Consider the following 15746-nt stretch of genomic DNA (forward strand, 5'->3'; position numbering starts at 1 on the left):
ATAAGAGTGACCATCTTATTGTAAATTCCTAATGTCGCATCTGCGGGCCCCTGTGAACGCTGGGTGAATGTGGAGACCACAGAATCACAGGGCAATCTGCTGCTAATGGCAACAGGGATATCCTGCCTTAATAGACTGTCACTAGCACTTCCACCACCTGTCCCACACAGTGCTATGCAATTAGAGCACTGCTACTACAACTAACGAGACACACAAGCACGTGCACACAGATAAACACACACAGGTGCATGCAGGTATACACACGCAAACACAAAGAGGGAGAAGAGAGGAAACAGCAAAGGAGGAAGACGGTAAGGAAGATGCAGGGGAGGTGTAGTATCAATCAGTGACTGCCTCAGTGTGCTGTCAACTCAAATGTCCGTCAAGATGTTGCTCAAATGTAAAGAAAATAAACGCCAAATAACCACCTACTGTATATGAGTGCACTCAAAATAGAGTAAACTTAACTTAACGTTCACACACCTTTGCTTTGATGGACAACTTTGACTCACTGCGATTAGCACTCAGAGTTGAGCAGGACAAGGATGCAATCAGAGTGCAGTCAAATGTTGGGAGGAATGAGGGAATCCCTTTAGACTGCAAGTAAGTCACTAGCTCCATCTTTTCAACCCGGTTTGATGTAAAATAATTGATTTGTGCATCTTATACCTTACTGGCAAGATATACAGAATATGTAATTTATAGTAACTGTATGCAAACATGACATGGTGGAAATCATTAACAGCTCAGGAAATATAGTACTGATACTTGATGTGTGACAGAAAGTTACACACTATATATGAAAGCACGCCTCACTAGGATACTCTTTATTCAACCGAAAGAATACCAAAGAATAGAAACTCAGCGCCAGAAGAAAATGAGATTGTGGGAGACATACAGATAAGAGAGAAAGGGAAATGTTGCACTCCAGATGACAGGACACACAAAACTGGTGCTTGGACAGTGAGAGAGGTTAGACAACAGGTGGGCGAAACTGGAGACTGCAGTGTTGAGATCTGAGGAATGACAGGAGACAAATAGCGGAGAGAACAGGACAAAAGGATTCAAAGACAGAGGAGGACCAATCGCTCTTCCTCCCCTCTAAGTGACCAACCGTATTAGATCAGCACCTTCTGTTGTCACGGCAGGTGTGCGTTTGTGTGTGCCTCTGTTTGTTTGTCCGTGCCTCTGTGTGCGTATGTGAGGGGGCTGCTGCCAGGTAATTGCAGTGGTGTATTAGGTTAGCCCAAGTTATCCCATAATTGGGACTGTTTGGCCAATTTTCACCGGTGTACAAACTAATCCAACTCACTCCTTTTCCACTCTCTGTTGCGAGTGTGTGTGTTGTTCGTGTGAACATATGTATGTTTGTGTGTGAGACAGACAGGTAGGCAGAGAGAACATGGAAGACAGAGATTGAGTTTGTGGTGTAAAGGTATGTGAATATATACAGAGTTCTCAGTTAAATGGATAAAGTTTCCAGCCAGGATGTGCATTAAGTATGTCAAAAGTTGGGTGAGCACTCCTATAAAAGGCCACTGTTCATGTCAAATGATATTTTGACCTATCATGAGACCTTGAGTATCATGCTGTGCCATCATTGTCTAGTCCTCCCCTAGCATACCCTTAGACGACTTTATATTACCACTAAGGCCACAAGGGTGGGCAACGAGTGAGCATCTCCTCAACAATCGGCATTTCCATTTGTTGGGCCAACAATATAGAGAAGGCTCAACAGTGTGTTGTAGTATTCCTCTGTACCTGCACCAAGGGGTTAAACTGGGTAAGAGGTGAGCTTCGCCTCCTCACATCCAAATTACACCCTATCAAAGCTCAGCACCATCTGTTTCATTATCACAGCAGTACGAGCTTGCATAAAACTATTGAAATCTGCTTTCAGACAATGTCTTATGCTTAACAAACAAATGTAAAATGCCGGCTTCTTGTCTTTGACTTAAGCAGCTGTAGCATCATATAGGAGTGCGATCCACTCCGTCTCCAAACTGAGAGGGGCTAGGCGTAACTTACAGAGGTGGTGCAGCATCGTTACCCTCTTTAATTACTTACGTCTTCTGATGCATCATTGTGATCTTTTATAGCCAACGTAAATGTTCTTGAGTTGTTTCTAGAGTGAAATCATTGGAACAACGTGTTACTGCTTGGCTGAATCTACCGCCATCAGAATTGTTCACATCCACAGGAGACAATGTGTACAATTGGAGGAATGACTTGCTACTTAGTGAAACAGTAAACCTTCTTACTGTTTGCAGTCTCACTGGAAAATGGCTCTCACAATCACAATTTATTCTGTCTGTGCAACTTTAATCAACACAGCCTATTGTGGCAAGTTATATTTGCTGTTGTCTGCAACGTCGTCATCAGCCTGCTTGCCAGTATACTTGCCACATAACTAGTCGCTAGCGTTTCAAGGACATGTTCTTGAACCCACAAAGCAACAAATCAACAATAAAGCTTATGCTACCATGTTTAGCTAACCCACACGGTGCCTAAGCCACCGCGTAAACCAAGCAACCACCATACTAAGTTAACTGAATGCTATACTAACTAGCATCCAATAGCATGTTAAGCAAACTATTATACATCAGACACCAAATAAATCAAAAACAATCAACAAAGACAATGCATCATATCTGTCTAACACCACTGCCCAACAACAGGGCAGCTAAAATTGGCATTTAACCGTAACCAAATCTTCAAATCCTGTTTTGTGTTTAGAAACAACAGCAAAATTGAAGATAAAATTCAGCTTTTGTTCAGTATTTCCAGAAACATTATTACAATATAATGATAACAATCATAACTGAGCTTCTGGATTTGTGCTGGACTGTTAACGAGTTGTTTGATTACCCAGGAAATATCTAAGTTGGATAAACTGATATTCTGTCATCAGTGTCTTTCTTTAGTAGCTTTAAAATAGACTGTACAAGCCGTTTTTGAAAATACAACATATAAGTGACCATGAGTGTTTACTGGCTATTCACAAGTGTTGGGCTAATCATAAGTATGCCAACAGATGTAACTTCTTTGAGGGTACAGAAGCCAACAGGAGTAATGCAAAGGTTGCTTGCTTTTAACAGGATGAATGGAAATTCTATAATATCTGCAAATCACCATGTGCTATTACTTATCTGTATTAATATATTTGCAGAAGGTCAGAAATGCTTACAACAGTAACAGAATCCCGATGTGGACACAGTGGAAAACCTACAAAAAACATTTTTCTCTCTTCTCAATCCATACCTCCAGTGACGGAGCTATAGGCTTCCTCTTTACGTAAGAATGCACTCATCAAAAATAAGAAGATGTTAAATTAGCTTTAAAAAAAAAAAAAAAAAAAAAAGCCAGAAAGACAGTTTTCAACATGAGCTTTCATCACCACTAAGCTGGAGAAATTAATTGTTGTGGTGATATCAGCTCAGCTACAGCCAGAGAGATAGCAGGGGGAGTTCTGTGTGAAGGTATTATGGGCGTTATCACAAACATCAGGTAGGCTCAGCAAATCCAGAGCCTCGCATACAGGGGGAAAGTGGAAACAAGGCTAAATAACAACTTGTTCCAGCACAGGAACAGAACAGAGTTCACACAGTGTGAAAACATCACACACTGTAATTTCTTAACAACAAAGGTCAGACAGATTTAGAATTTGTAAAATATCACTTGGTAGAACAACTGTGCACCTGAATTATGAAGTAAACAACGCTTAGAAATCAGCATCTGAGGTGGCTTTTACGAGAGGGTAAAAGGGCATTTAGCTGAAAGGCCACTGGCCAAACAATGGATTAGATGAGCGACCAACTGCAGAAGACCGATGCTGCAAGGTTGCTGTTGTAAATTTACCCACTGTGAAGTCGGGTGGATGCATATCCAGGCAATTTCTCCTTGAGACAAAAGATAAAAGGGTCTTTGCGCACTTGTGTTAAGACAAGTGTGTAGGAGACATTTCAACTATTATTGTACATTTCTTGATCAGCCTATCCAAATGGCAAAGAATCACATTTTTTACCTGATGAAAAGCTGACAACAAACACATTAAAATCAACAACACACCCACATGTGCATGTATTTTTGCCAGATGATCCAAATAGTAATTACATGAGGGAGCAATGTTCTGATTTCTCTCTCTTTCACACACACACACACACACACACACACACACACACACACACACACATGCACACACCAACACAACTTTTCACATATCTTTCTTTTCCTTTAAGTGTTCAGACTAAATTAAAGAAGTGAACTAAGCTACAAAGTAAAGTGGTGCTTAGTTCAGTGAAGCCCAAGCCATCTTTAGAGGAGCCATTAGATAATCATACAGTGGAATAATGTCATTATGAAATGGGGTGCTACAATAGACTACAGTTTTGGAAAGTATGTAAAAAGAGAGCGTGCTTAACATAGATGGCTGGCAGGATAGAGATAATCAAATAGCACACAGTGGCAATCAACATAACAGATATTATCTTTCCAATTGTAAGTACAACTAGTAATATTTTACCGTCCTTTTGTACCAAATTACTAGAATATATCAATGGAGCATTGCAAGTGTTGCTTATTAGTGCCAGCCCCGTATTTGATATCTAAATAGCTGCTGCAGATTGTAAATATGCAGGCCAGCCCAGACCTTAGTACTGATGCAGCCTTGGTAATGCCTTTGTGGGGCATGAGGTCAGCCACATAACATTTATTTAACTGAGCAACATTAAACAGCACTGACACCAAAAAAGACCTGCAATCTTACCTGTAAACTGTCAGTGCAACCAGCACGGTTACAGACTCTCAGCTGGTAAATGTATTCCTGAAAAGGCCTGATGCCACCAACATCAGTGAAACTATTTTCATCACCACGGTAACGCTCTTGTCCATCACGCAGTATAACATAGTGGGTGATATTCCCTGGTAAACGGGAAAAAAAAAAAAGTTAAACTGGATAATTACTGTTATAGCTTTTCCTCAATATTTGATTCTGAAACCACACTGATCCTGAATTCACCTTTACATGAGTTAATTAAACTGAACCACATCTACAAAGAAGACTTTTTATCACTGTATTTTTTATTGCTATCATAACATCTGTAAAGCAGTGATGCACACACGTATACAAACCATTAGGTCTAGCGGGAGTTTGCCATTGCAACTGGATGATGTCATCTCGTGCACCCAGACGGCCCCAGCGAGGCGGTGCCACTCCCCATGGCTTGTCTTCACTGGTTGTCACTGTTGTAACATTGCTGGAGCCCCGACCGAAGCTGTTCCAGCCCCTCACTCTGTATTCATAGGTGGTAAAAGGCTCCAGGTCAGAGTCTATATCAGAGGAAGGAAAGGAGAAAAGACATAAAAGGGACGCAATGGAAAAATTCATTAGCCCTTAACAATCACCTATTTTTTTTTTTTTTTTTACTAAACAAGACTAAAAGTTTAGAACCATTTTGTTCACTGAACAGTGAAACTGATGTTTTGCTGTATATTTATTGCTATTACAAATAAGAAACACTTTCTGTTGTGATACTAGTATCCTAATTTCATTGAAACATTTTGAATCGTGGAGCTTTGTGATTTTAAACAATATGTAGTTTGTCAAATTTGGTTTAGAAAGTGCTGATGCAATTCAAAACAGCAACTTTTAGGGTGATAGAAATGTGGGATTGATAAAAAGGAGACCTCTGTCCATTGTTGTTGAAGATAATGTCCTCAGTGTGATTAAAAAAACAATGAATGACTCAAATCAGATCAAAATAATAATCATCACAACATGGACTTTACATGTCTTAATATTAGACTTTTTGGTGCATTTGTTTGATTTTAATGAATGGTATTCATGAATGGGATTCCTCCCATTATTTAAAAATCTTGCGATTTTTTAAATAAGGAATTTATAACGTCCGCTTCTCAGAGCATACGTACATTACAAATCTAAAGACAGTATGTAGCTAAATAGTCCCGATGGATTTGTGCCATAAAATCTTAAAAAAAAAACTTTTTGCGTGGTATAGATAGTAAAAGTTCCATCTTTGCAGTAAAACTGGGAGCTGTGGTATAAATGCAAGCTACATGAAGATATAACAAATATATGCACCATCACTAGCGCAATGTTGTAAACGTCATGCCATGACTGAAGCCTTCTGACAGACAGGTTGTTACAGCCCTTCTGGTGAGATACACATACAACTGCATATATACATACAGATGTACTTGCACACATATGTACATTATTTTTAGGAGTGTAAAGGGACTGCTGCTTTAAATGAGACCATGTTGTAACAGCTAGTCTGGGACTCTTGTCTTTACTACTGTGATAACTGAAGTAGCAAAGCCCCCACAGCGACACACAGATGTAAATAAAACACTGAGCACATGCTAAAAATGGAATCTGTGTTTGATTAATAAATATTATACATACAAACTGTGTGTAGACAATACAGGTAATACTGTAATTATCACAGCCAGTCCACATGTGGAGGTATCTGGGTGTGATCTACATCAGTTTTTTTTCCTCCCGAAAAGTATAGCATGATAGTCTGCATGTGAGTGTGTTTGTGTATGTGTGTATGTGTGCATGAGAAACATCTGGTGTATGGTGGGTGGCGACAGCTTTATGTGCCTCTGCCCAGATGGTGTCACAGCATCGCCTAGAAACTCTTATCCTAACCGCCCCATGCTACACAAACTCACACAAAGTAATTGAAACGCAGACACAGAACTATATTCACTTCAGAGGGGCACTGAAATAGTAATAACTGGACACAAACACACACAAAACACGTGTCATTATGAGCACACCGCCACCCATACGCACACACACATAGCATCCACAACCACAATTAGTCTTGATTAAACAGATGTAACTACCCAGATAAATAATGTGTGGACAGACTGGAAATCACGACACACACGCCCACAAACACAAATACACACATGCACACACTCTTACTCCCGTTGGGCTAATAAATAGTAGAGAATGTTGAAATGGCATTTAAACGCCCATCACTAAGTTTTAATGACACACGAGTGTACAGCACAGAGAGTGTTACCATGTTACAGCTATTAATGTACACTGCAGCAGCTGTCTTTGTGTCTGTGTGTGTCTGTGTGTGTGTGTGTGTGTGTGTGTGTGTGTGTGTGTGTCTGTGTGTGTGTGTGTGTGTGTGAGAGAGTGAGTGAGTGAGTGAGTGAGTGAGTGAGTGTGGAAGGGCATCTGTCTGTGAGTCCGTTGATTATAGCGGCTGCCACATTTAGAGTAAATGCAGAATTGGTTTCTGCAGGGTCGCAATTTCTATGAACGTCATGCTTCACAGATGGCTATTCTATATTAGTTCTTCTTCACTATGTCTCAGAGGACTGAGGTGAGAGCTCTAATTTACAGCAGCTATAGATCAAGGCAGGGATGTAAATACATCATGAATGATCAAAATATGTAAAACTCAATTAGATTAGGCCTACAAAAAACACTAAAGCCTACATCAAATACACTTTCAGTGTGTTGAAGGATGATGCTGCTGACATTACGCATTAATTTTGATATCATATTCGCACTACAACACATTTTAAAAGAAAGTTTTAGCAAGCTCCACAACTGAAGTTTGAATTTACTGATGCTACATCACTTGAGACTTAACAAGTACAGATGTGAAAAAGAATAAAAAGAGCTGGGTATAAGCCGCCTGACTAACCGACTTATACGAGCTGAAACTTCAGTTTTCAAAAAATACTAACAAGCCTAGGTGTCTGAGGTGGACTACAATGATGAGCCGTGATGAGAAAATCAGAAGTTGGCTGAACGTGAACAGGTAGCCCACAAAAATCCCCAAAAGCCTCCTGCATATTCAATATTGGTTCAAAGACAATAAAACAGTAAATCTGCTTCAAAGATGTGGTAAAATAAAGTGATGCAGAACAGCACTCAGGGCAAAGGTGATCATTACTGGAGAAGTACGGTTAAAGAAAAAAAATCTGGTGCCTTCCCTGTAATGGTACTTTTCAATTCTTTTAAATTACAGCCCTTGAACAAACATGGAACAGTTACCTGTAAAGGTGTATATGCCGGCGTCTCCGCTGTACACAGCCTCCTCGTGTGATGGACACAGGCTTCCCTCGAAGTGCATATTCTCAGCGTGTGTGTGACCGTTTGTATCTAGCATTTTGTAAGCGTTATTACTTCTGTTTGTATGTGTAGAGAGGCCTGTAGTGACCGTTTCCTGCATCGGGTTGATGAATGGTGAGTATGTTGTGGACTGTGTGTCAGGCTGTGCAGACAACACCCATGTGCAGGCAGTTGTAGATGGATCAAGGTCACAGGAGCCACAGTAAGCTGTAGATGCGACGGCTATGGGACAGACATCACCCTTTAAACACTGGTGCTGCACAGAGGAGACAGAGAGATAGAAATGATGAAGGAGAAGAAAAGGAGGGAAGGTGGAGGGTATAATAGTACCAGAGCAGTAAACAGCAGAATCAGAGGAGAACGAGGTAAAAACATGGATGAGTGAAATTAAGTTCTTCAAAATGGCTATTTTCTATAAAAGAGTGATCAGCTAGACAGCTAGCACAGAAATTTATCTTATAGAAGTTCTCTGATCCTATAATCCTCCACACATTTACATGCAGAATGTAGCTACATATGTATTTTTTGGAAATGCATCATTATGTGTTTTGTGTGTGTATGTGTGCGGTATACATGGTCCATAATAATGTCATTAGAGCTAATGAGAGTTCCTACCCTTTGTCCCTGTTTGTGTGTGTGTGTATGTGTTCATGCATGTGCCATCTCCTGCTGACTTCGAAACACACAAACGCCACATGACCCCATTTGATAAATGGAAGATGGCCCAGTCCCCAACTCCTGATGTGACAATGAGAGCGAGTTTAGCAGAGAAACAAAGATTCTATCAAGCCCCTCATGTCCACTGGGTTGCTGGAGCCACTAGGCTCTGCCATTTTTGCCAATGTGACAACATTTACTGGACATTTGAATCCAGCTTCTAACTTGTATTCCTTTTTTCCCATTCTGTTTCTGTATTATTATGTGCATCAGGTCATCTTCTTTCAGACCAGCTTGCATCTTTGAAATTCGTGTTGAATTTGCTTGTAAATGTAACACCTACAGTAGACAAATGCCAACATTTTATATTTAATGATGGATATAATATATTAATATCTAACTTTTTCGTGCCACTTATTTTTTGAAAGCTAAAATGTTTAAGTTTATCTTCAACACAGTGAGGGTTAGGGTTGACTGAAATAGACAACTGAGATTTTCTCTTTAGCAAACACAACACAAAGTGTGAACAAGAAAAAAGGCTAAACTATATCTTTGAGAAACATTTGGATGAAGATGTAAACAGAGACACACACACATTGTCTCACATGTAAACACACCTGTATTAAGAGACCAGGTGTGGGTCGGTCAGCACACACATGTCGTCGGGGATCGAAGCCAATCCCGTTGCAGCATTCCTCTTCTTGGTGTATGACTTTTGACCCACAGCACTGCAGTGTCACTGTGGCGTTGCCAGCAGGGTGCATTGTGGGATATCCATCATTGCTCACACAGCAAAGAGAGGTTGAAGAGTTTATATACTCCTGACCACAGCAGGCAAAACCTAGACAGAAAACACAGCATATTGTTTTATGTTTTTCAGTGTTTGATGTTACTGAATTAAGACATTATTTGAAACAGAACCCTTCTCACTTTGGACTAAACCTGACGACTCTGTTTTTTTAAAGTCTCTAATTAACCTGATTTCACTCCTTGAAATTTTACCTTGCAATAAATTTAGCTGCCCTACAAATTATTTAAAAAATACAATTCAAAAATTATATTGGTTTATTGAACTGCATTCATGCATGAATTCTGAATAGCTCTTCAGGAGCCACCGAACAGTCATAGACTTCATGATTTCAGTGACACTGTCCATATTCCCCATATTATAAATATCTCAGGTCTACCCACACTTCCAAGCTTCAGCTGGGCCTCTGGAATCACCTCTGTTACTTACATGTTTTCTTTACATTTTTAGATAACATCAGCCACAGTGCCTGAAATCAAGTCTCTCTCAATCACAGTAGATATTGGCATCTCTTTACTGTTTCTCATCATCTGCTTATCCACCCTTAAACAGGGTATTTTTTTATACTTCTCATCCTATTATTCTGCCTCTTTCCTACCTTATACCCCCTCAGCTCTTTCTGTCTTTTCTCTTGTCCTCCTCCCTCCAAAATCTTCCTAACTTCCTCAATCCTCTTTCATCTCTCCATATTATAAAAATATTCAGGCAATGCTGTGCTCGGTTGTTGCTCATCTACACTTCCTAAACTCCCCTTTCCTCCTCTCTTCAACCCATATTTTCTGATCTGCACAGAAACTGTATTAAGCTGCTCTGAATATTATTGTGCATCTTTTCTTATCAACTCGTATATACATCCACCTATCCTCTTCTCTCCCTCCTTCCCCTCCTCCCCATGCACACCTCCTTTCCTCTCCTGTATTCATCTCTCAGCAGTAATATTAAGGCTATGCCGTTGAAGGAATGCAAGGGGAGAGGAAGTGTGTTTTTCTGAGAGCTGCCATTTCTGACAGTGATAGGTGATGTCTGTCTGCCACCACTTCACCTTCAGCAGCAAGGTGACATTTAAAATACATGCTATCACTCCATTTGCCTGTAAATGTTTTCTAGCTGAATATCAAATTTCAAGTGTGTTTCTTCACGTTCTCTACTGCTTCAAATTTCAAATTCAAATAACCTGAGTTGCTTTTAATGATTGACAAATTAAAACTGGTGCTGTAGTGCCTGCAAATGGAAAGTAAAAATTTCTGACAGATAAAATGAGGTTTGGTGTAGAGAACATATAAAAAAGGTTGTGGTTAGAAAAGCTGAATAGTTAAAATGCTACAGTTACACTACAGTTACTCTACTCTGTTGAGTGTTTTTTAATGGAATTGGAATTTTGTCAACAAAAACTGATTTTCAATGTCAGTTACAAGTTTCAGATGCTTAGATAAAACTTTCCAGAAAAAAATACAACCTAGTGAGTTCAAACAGGAGTAGTGGTGGTGGGCATTGAGGGAACAAAAGCTAGATGTTGAAATTCATATTTGCACCCCTCTAAGCCACTGGGGTGCCCTTCACTTGCATTTTTAGTACAGTACAAACTAAACTGACTAGATTCCACTTGGTTTCCATACACTGAAGGCACAACTTTAAAACCACTGACAGTTTAAGTGTATTACATTAATAATCTCACTACAATGTAATGTTCTGCTGGGAAACCTTAAGTCTTGGCATTCATGTGGATGCTACTTTGACACCATGCCCCTAAACATCAGTAGCAGCCAGCCCACACTCCCAATAGGTGGCAATGCCCAAAGCAGCAGGAGAATGAGCCCCGTCACTCCACAAGACTGGCTCAGGAATGACTCGAGGAACACAATCAAGAGTCCAAAGTGTTGAACCAGCCTCCAAACTCTCCACATCCCATTTCTGAACACGCATCCATGGGACGTACCAGATCCTGATCCATGGAGGCTCCACTTCACAACCCACGGGACCTCAAGGATTTGCTTTCATATTGTGGCTGACTGGCATTAATCATAAAAATTCAGCAAATGCTGACAATTACGTGTCAAGGGTTTAACAAAACGGGTAGCAGCTCCCACACAGAAGATACGATACTGATGAAAGCCGAGGAGGGTGAAGTAAAGTAGGTAAACACGGGGCCTTTTCTCTAGTGGCCTTCCTAGTAACACAAGTTGAACCAATCTGGTTACTTTAATGACTTAGCTTGGTTCAGGGTGGCGACTGACAGGCTCTGGTCTTGCATTGGATTAAGGGCACAACATTGTCCTGCTATCATACTGACTCAGCAACTCCCTGCTGTGAGGATGCATTAGAAATACAAATGAGCACAGCATATCACAACTCAACTAGAATATTATAACTGCAATGATGGAAAGATGAAAAATACCATTTTAATGAGAGACTCCAACAGTATAAACTTCTCATTTTGAACTACAGACTGGAATATTAAAGATAGAGCCAGTCTTTTGTGGTTATTTAGTTTATTATAAAAACAATCTATATTTTATGAGCTATTTAACAAATGTATCCTAACAGTTGATGACATGCTGATCTGTGGCACAATCTACCCCCAGCTGTGATGCCCATTTTATTTGACAGCAGACATTAAACACTAAGTCACTGCTTGGCCTGAGCCTATAATGGGGCTGCAGCTAGTTGTCGAGTGATAAATAACTTATTGTTTAACACTCTAATCAGCATTCACACTTCGAGCACATTAAATGCTGTTAATTTAAGCAATCATTTCACTTAAAGGCCAAAAGTGGAGAATGGCACATATTTTCTACTGCACTGTTGCACTGCATTATATCCTCAACGCATCCATCACAGGCACCGTATGACAGGAAAACGCATGTGTGTGTGATTGTGTGACATAAAGGCAGTCTGACGGCTAGTAACTCACTTAGCAGCGGCAGCTGTTGCGGAGCGGGGGCTTGGTGGCCAATTCCCCCAGCGCCTTACTTCAGCTTCAATGACGCGCAAATAAACAGCTCAACACTTTTCCAAAATAGCTTCTCTCCACTCACCCCTCGTCCTCTCAGCATCCTCACCTCTACTCTTCCCTTCCATCCGGACACCAGGCCCTCCACAACTCACCATTTTCACTCATTTGCCTCCCTTCCATCTACTCTCTAGACATCCAGTTGTCTCTCTCTCTATCATGTAACAAGGCTCTGTTCAAACAGCTCTCTCGTACTTTTTCCGACTCAAGAAATGACAACTTCATCACTTGTGAGATTGATCTCTTGCCTCGTCCCCACCCTCCATCAGCTTTCTCTGATCATTCTTTTTCCTGCATCCCCAACTTCCATAACAATCTATATACCTGTCCACCTCTACAACTGTCTGTATTTGTCTACCTTTTTCAGTTTATTTATGTCCTTCAGCTCATCCAACTCATTATCTTATAATCTTTTCCTTATCTTATGCACTCCCTTGAAAATAGGTGAAAACAGATGAGTATACTACACACATGCTTGGTTTTTTTCACCATATATCTACTTGCCTCTCTCTCTCAACCTTTCTTCACATCTTCTTCATGTCTTCGTCTTGGTTCCATCTCCCTCTTATCCTGCTTTCCTTCCAGTTCTACTCTCTCTGTTTCTCCCTGTATGCTTGCAGATCATGGGTTTACATTGTTTGTTTACTGTTCTGAACCTAAACTTCACTAGTGTATTATCATGCATTCAGCAGAAATCCAATCCCTGTCTTTGTAAGCGTTATCTGTGTATGGGTGTGTGACATGCCTGTACATTTGTGTTAACATTTTGAAACACACACTCCTTTTCTCTTCCTCTCTATAAGCTGTGTGTTTTTGCATTAGTGTGTATGTGTTGACAGCATTTTATCACACACCTCTTGTTTTCTCTCTTGCATCACAGAAAGCTTCAGCCCTAATCTTCAGATTTGCGCAGGATTTGCATACATTCGTTAATAGCGTCGGGAGCGCCGCGTCAACACAAGGTGCTTAGACAACGTGAATTATTATTAGGGTTTCAGTCATTCCACTTAATGATAAGTCAATATTTAGCCCTGCCAATGAACTACTGATAAAAATGTGTGTTGTGGATTAGGGTTATCCGCACTCTCTAGGAGACCAAAACCCCTCCACAACTTTAAACAAACCAAACACTTTTAAATACCTGAATATATTACAAGGGGTTTGGCACAAAGTGCACAGCAAGTGCACAAATACATAGTTTTGTGTGTATGTATAACAGCACATACTCATACTGAAGCAGGTTTCATAGACATATATTGGTCTACTTATTAACAAACAATGCTTTGGAAGACTTTCGCGTATCACTGATCTCTACATACTGGTTTCAAGAAATTACATCAGAAATGCAAAAAATAGATTTGAAATATGTTTTTGATTTCATTTTGATCTGCTTAAATAAATAACAGTTGCATCGTAAAGACAACAAAAATGTGTGCATACAAATGAAGGCTTTACACCACAACATTAAAACCAAATGCCTAACTTTGTGTAGCTATTCCTCAAGCCATCAAAACACCTCTGAACCTTCAGGACACTGACATGGGACCTCTGGGGGTGTCTCGGACTGTCAGTATCTATAGGCACCAGGACAATAGCAGCAGATCCTTTGACTCAGCCCACAGCCCACAGGCTTGTGCCAGGGCATCCAGTGGATGCTCAGTTGGAATGGGGAATTTGGAGGCTGGGTTCAGGTTTTGGGTTTATGACCATCTGGTAATGCTCTTAACTAGGTGGTTTTTGGAATTTTTTTCTGAACTCTTTCAATGATCTACTGAACGTAATCCAAAGACTGCTGTATCTGACATTCCCCAGCAAGAAATTATTTTGGACAAAACCAGATAGCAGCAGGTATGCTAGCCTTCGTGTCCTTACAGGCTCAGCAAGCTTTACCCTGCATATTAAAAGTGTGAGATGCTGCAGCCGCTCCCATTCCTACTGGATTACAAATGTTATAGTATGTTGGAAATATGAAAAAATATTTCCCTCAAAAGCCAATGAGTGATTTTCATCAAGTATGGAGCCCCTTTCTATCCTGTTTCTAGATGTATTGACAGGGAAAGATTGTGGAAAGAAAGAAAAAAACATTAGCTCTCATCAAACTCAAAATAAATGGTATCCACTTCAAAAGCCACTAGTGATTGTGCACACACTCTCATTTCAGGAAGGGGTGAGCGCACATGGGTGTCTATGCGTTTGCACATGCGCTAGTGTGTGTCTGTGTGTGTCTGTATGTGTACGTACATGCATGTGCACTTTGTGCTCCAGAGGGGCCAGACTATATGCCATGTCGAGAGATGAAATCACTATGGATTGACTTTCTCACACAGTGCATCGTGTTCCCCTGTGGACACACACATGCTGATGTTGGGGCATCAAGCACACACATAATGAAAGAGACACACACACACAACTACTCTTTTCCCAGCTGACTAGTTGTCCTCTTGTCTTTCTGATGTCTTGTTTTTTTTTTTTTTTTTTTTAAATCTCAGCAACATTACCAGCTGGTCATGTGTATGACATTGTGTGCATCTTAACATGTATGTGTCCAGAGTGTTTGTTTAAGTGTGTGTGTGCGCTGAGTTTAAGTAAACGCTTTGGTAGCAGTTATATTTTCACCACCCAACTGGGATTCACTAAAGATTGAGACACAGCAAGCAGATGTTCAGGTGTGTTTAAAGTGTTTGTGAGATACAGGACAGAGAGAGAGATGACAGAGAGTGACTGAGATGAAGAAAGAGAAAGTGAAAAAGTAAAGGATTAAAAGAGTTGACAAAATGATTAAACAGATAAAACTATTAGAGGTCGGCAAGTAAGTAAACAAAGAACATAAGGTATTGTGTTATGTAGCACATGTGCCAAAATAACGAAACACAAGAATGAAATGCTTTGTGTGCTTTTTTCCATCATATATATATATATATATATATATATATATATATATATATATATATAAATAAATTAAAAAAAAGAAATATAATTATAAGAAAAAAAAATGGAGAAATAGCCAGATATGTAACACCAAAAACACTTAGAAAATAATCCTCCCTTCGTGCCCCTGGTACCACAGTGCTTTCCTATGGAGCCAGGCTATAGAGGGCGCGGGGAGGCTAAGAGTGAGTGTATATATATATATATATATATATATA

The 15746-nt window shown here is 40.1% G+C and overlaps 1 protein-coding gene across 1 annotated transcript in view; it reads right to left on the bottom strand.

Annotated features, from left to right (window-relative positions):
• The window catches only part of ush2a (Usher syndrome 2A (autosomal recessive, mild)), a 209824-nt gene that overhangs the window by 49726 nt on the left and 144352 nt on the right, over nt 1-15746 (bottom strand). The window contains exons 63-66 of the mRNA XM_055010958.1: nt 9400-9623; nt 8048-8381; nt 5131-5328; nt 4766-4920 (exon numbers count right to left, since the gene is read on the bottom strand). Coding sequence (XP_054866933.1) covers nt 4766-4920; nt 5131-5328; nt 8048-8381; nt 9400-9623 — 911 coding nt within the window. The remainder of the gene's footprint in view (nt 1-4765; nt 4921-5130; nt 5329-8047; nt 8382-9399; nt 9624-15746) is intronic.

The sequence above is a fragment of the Amphiprion ocellaris genome, chromosome 1, assembly GCF_022539595.1.
Source record: "Amphiprion ocellaris isolate individual 3 ecotype Okinawa chromosome 1, ASM2253959v1, whole genome shotgun sequence".
Classification (NCBI taxonomy): Eukaryota; Metazoa; Chordata; class Actinopteri; family Pomacentridae; genus Amphiprion; species Amphiprion ocellaris.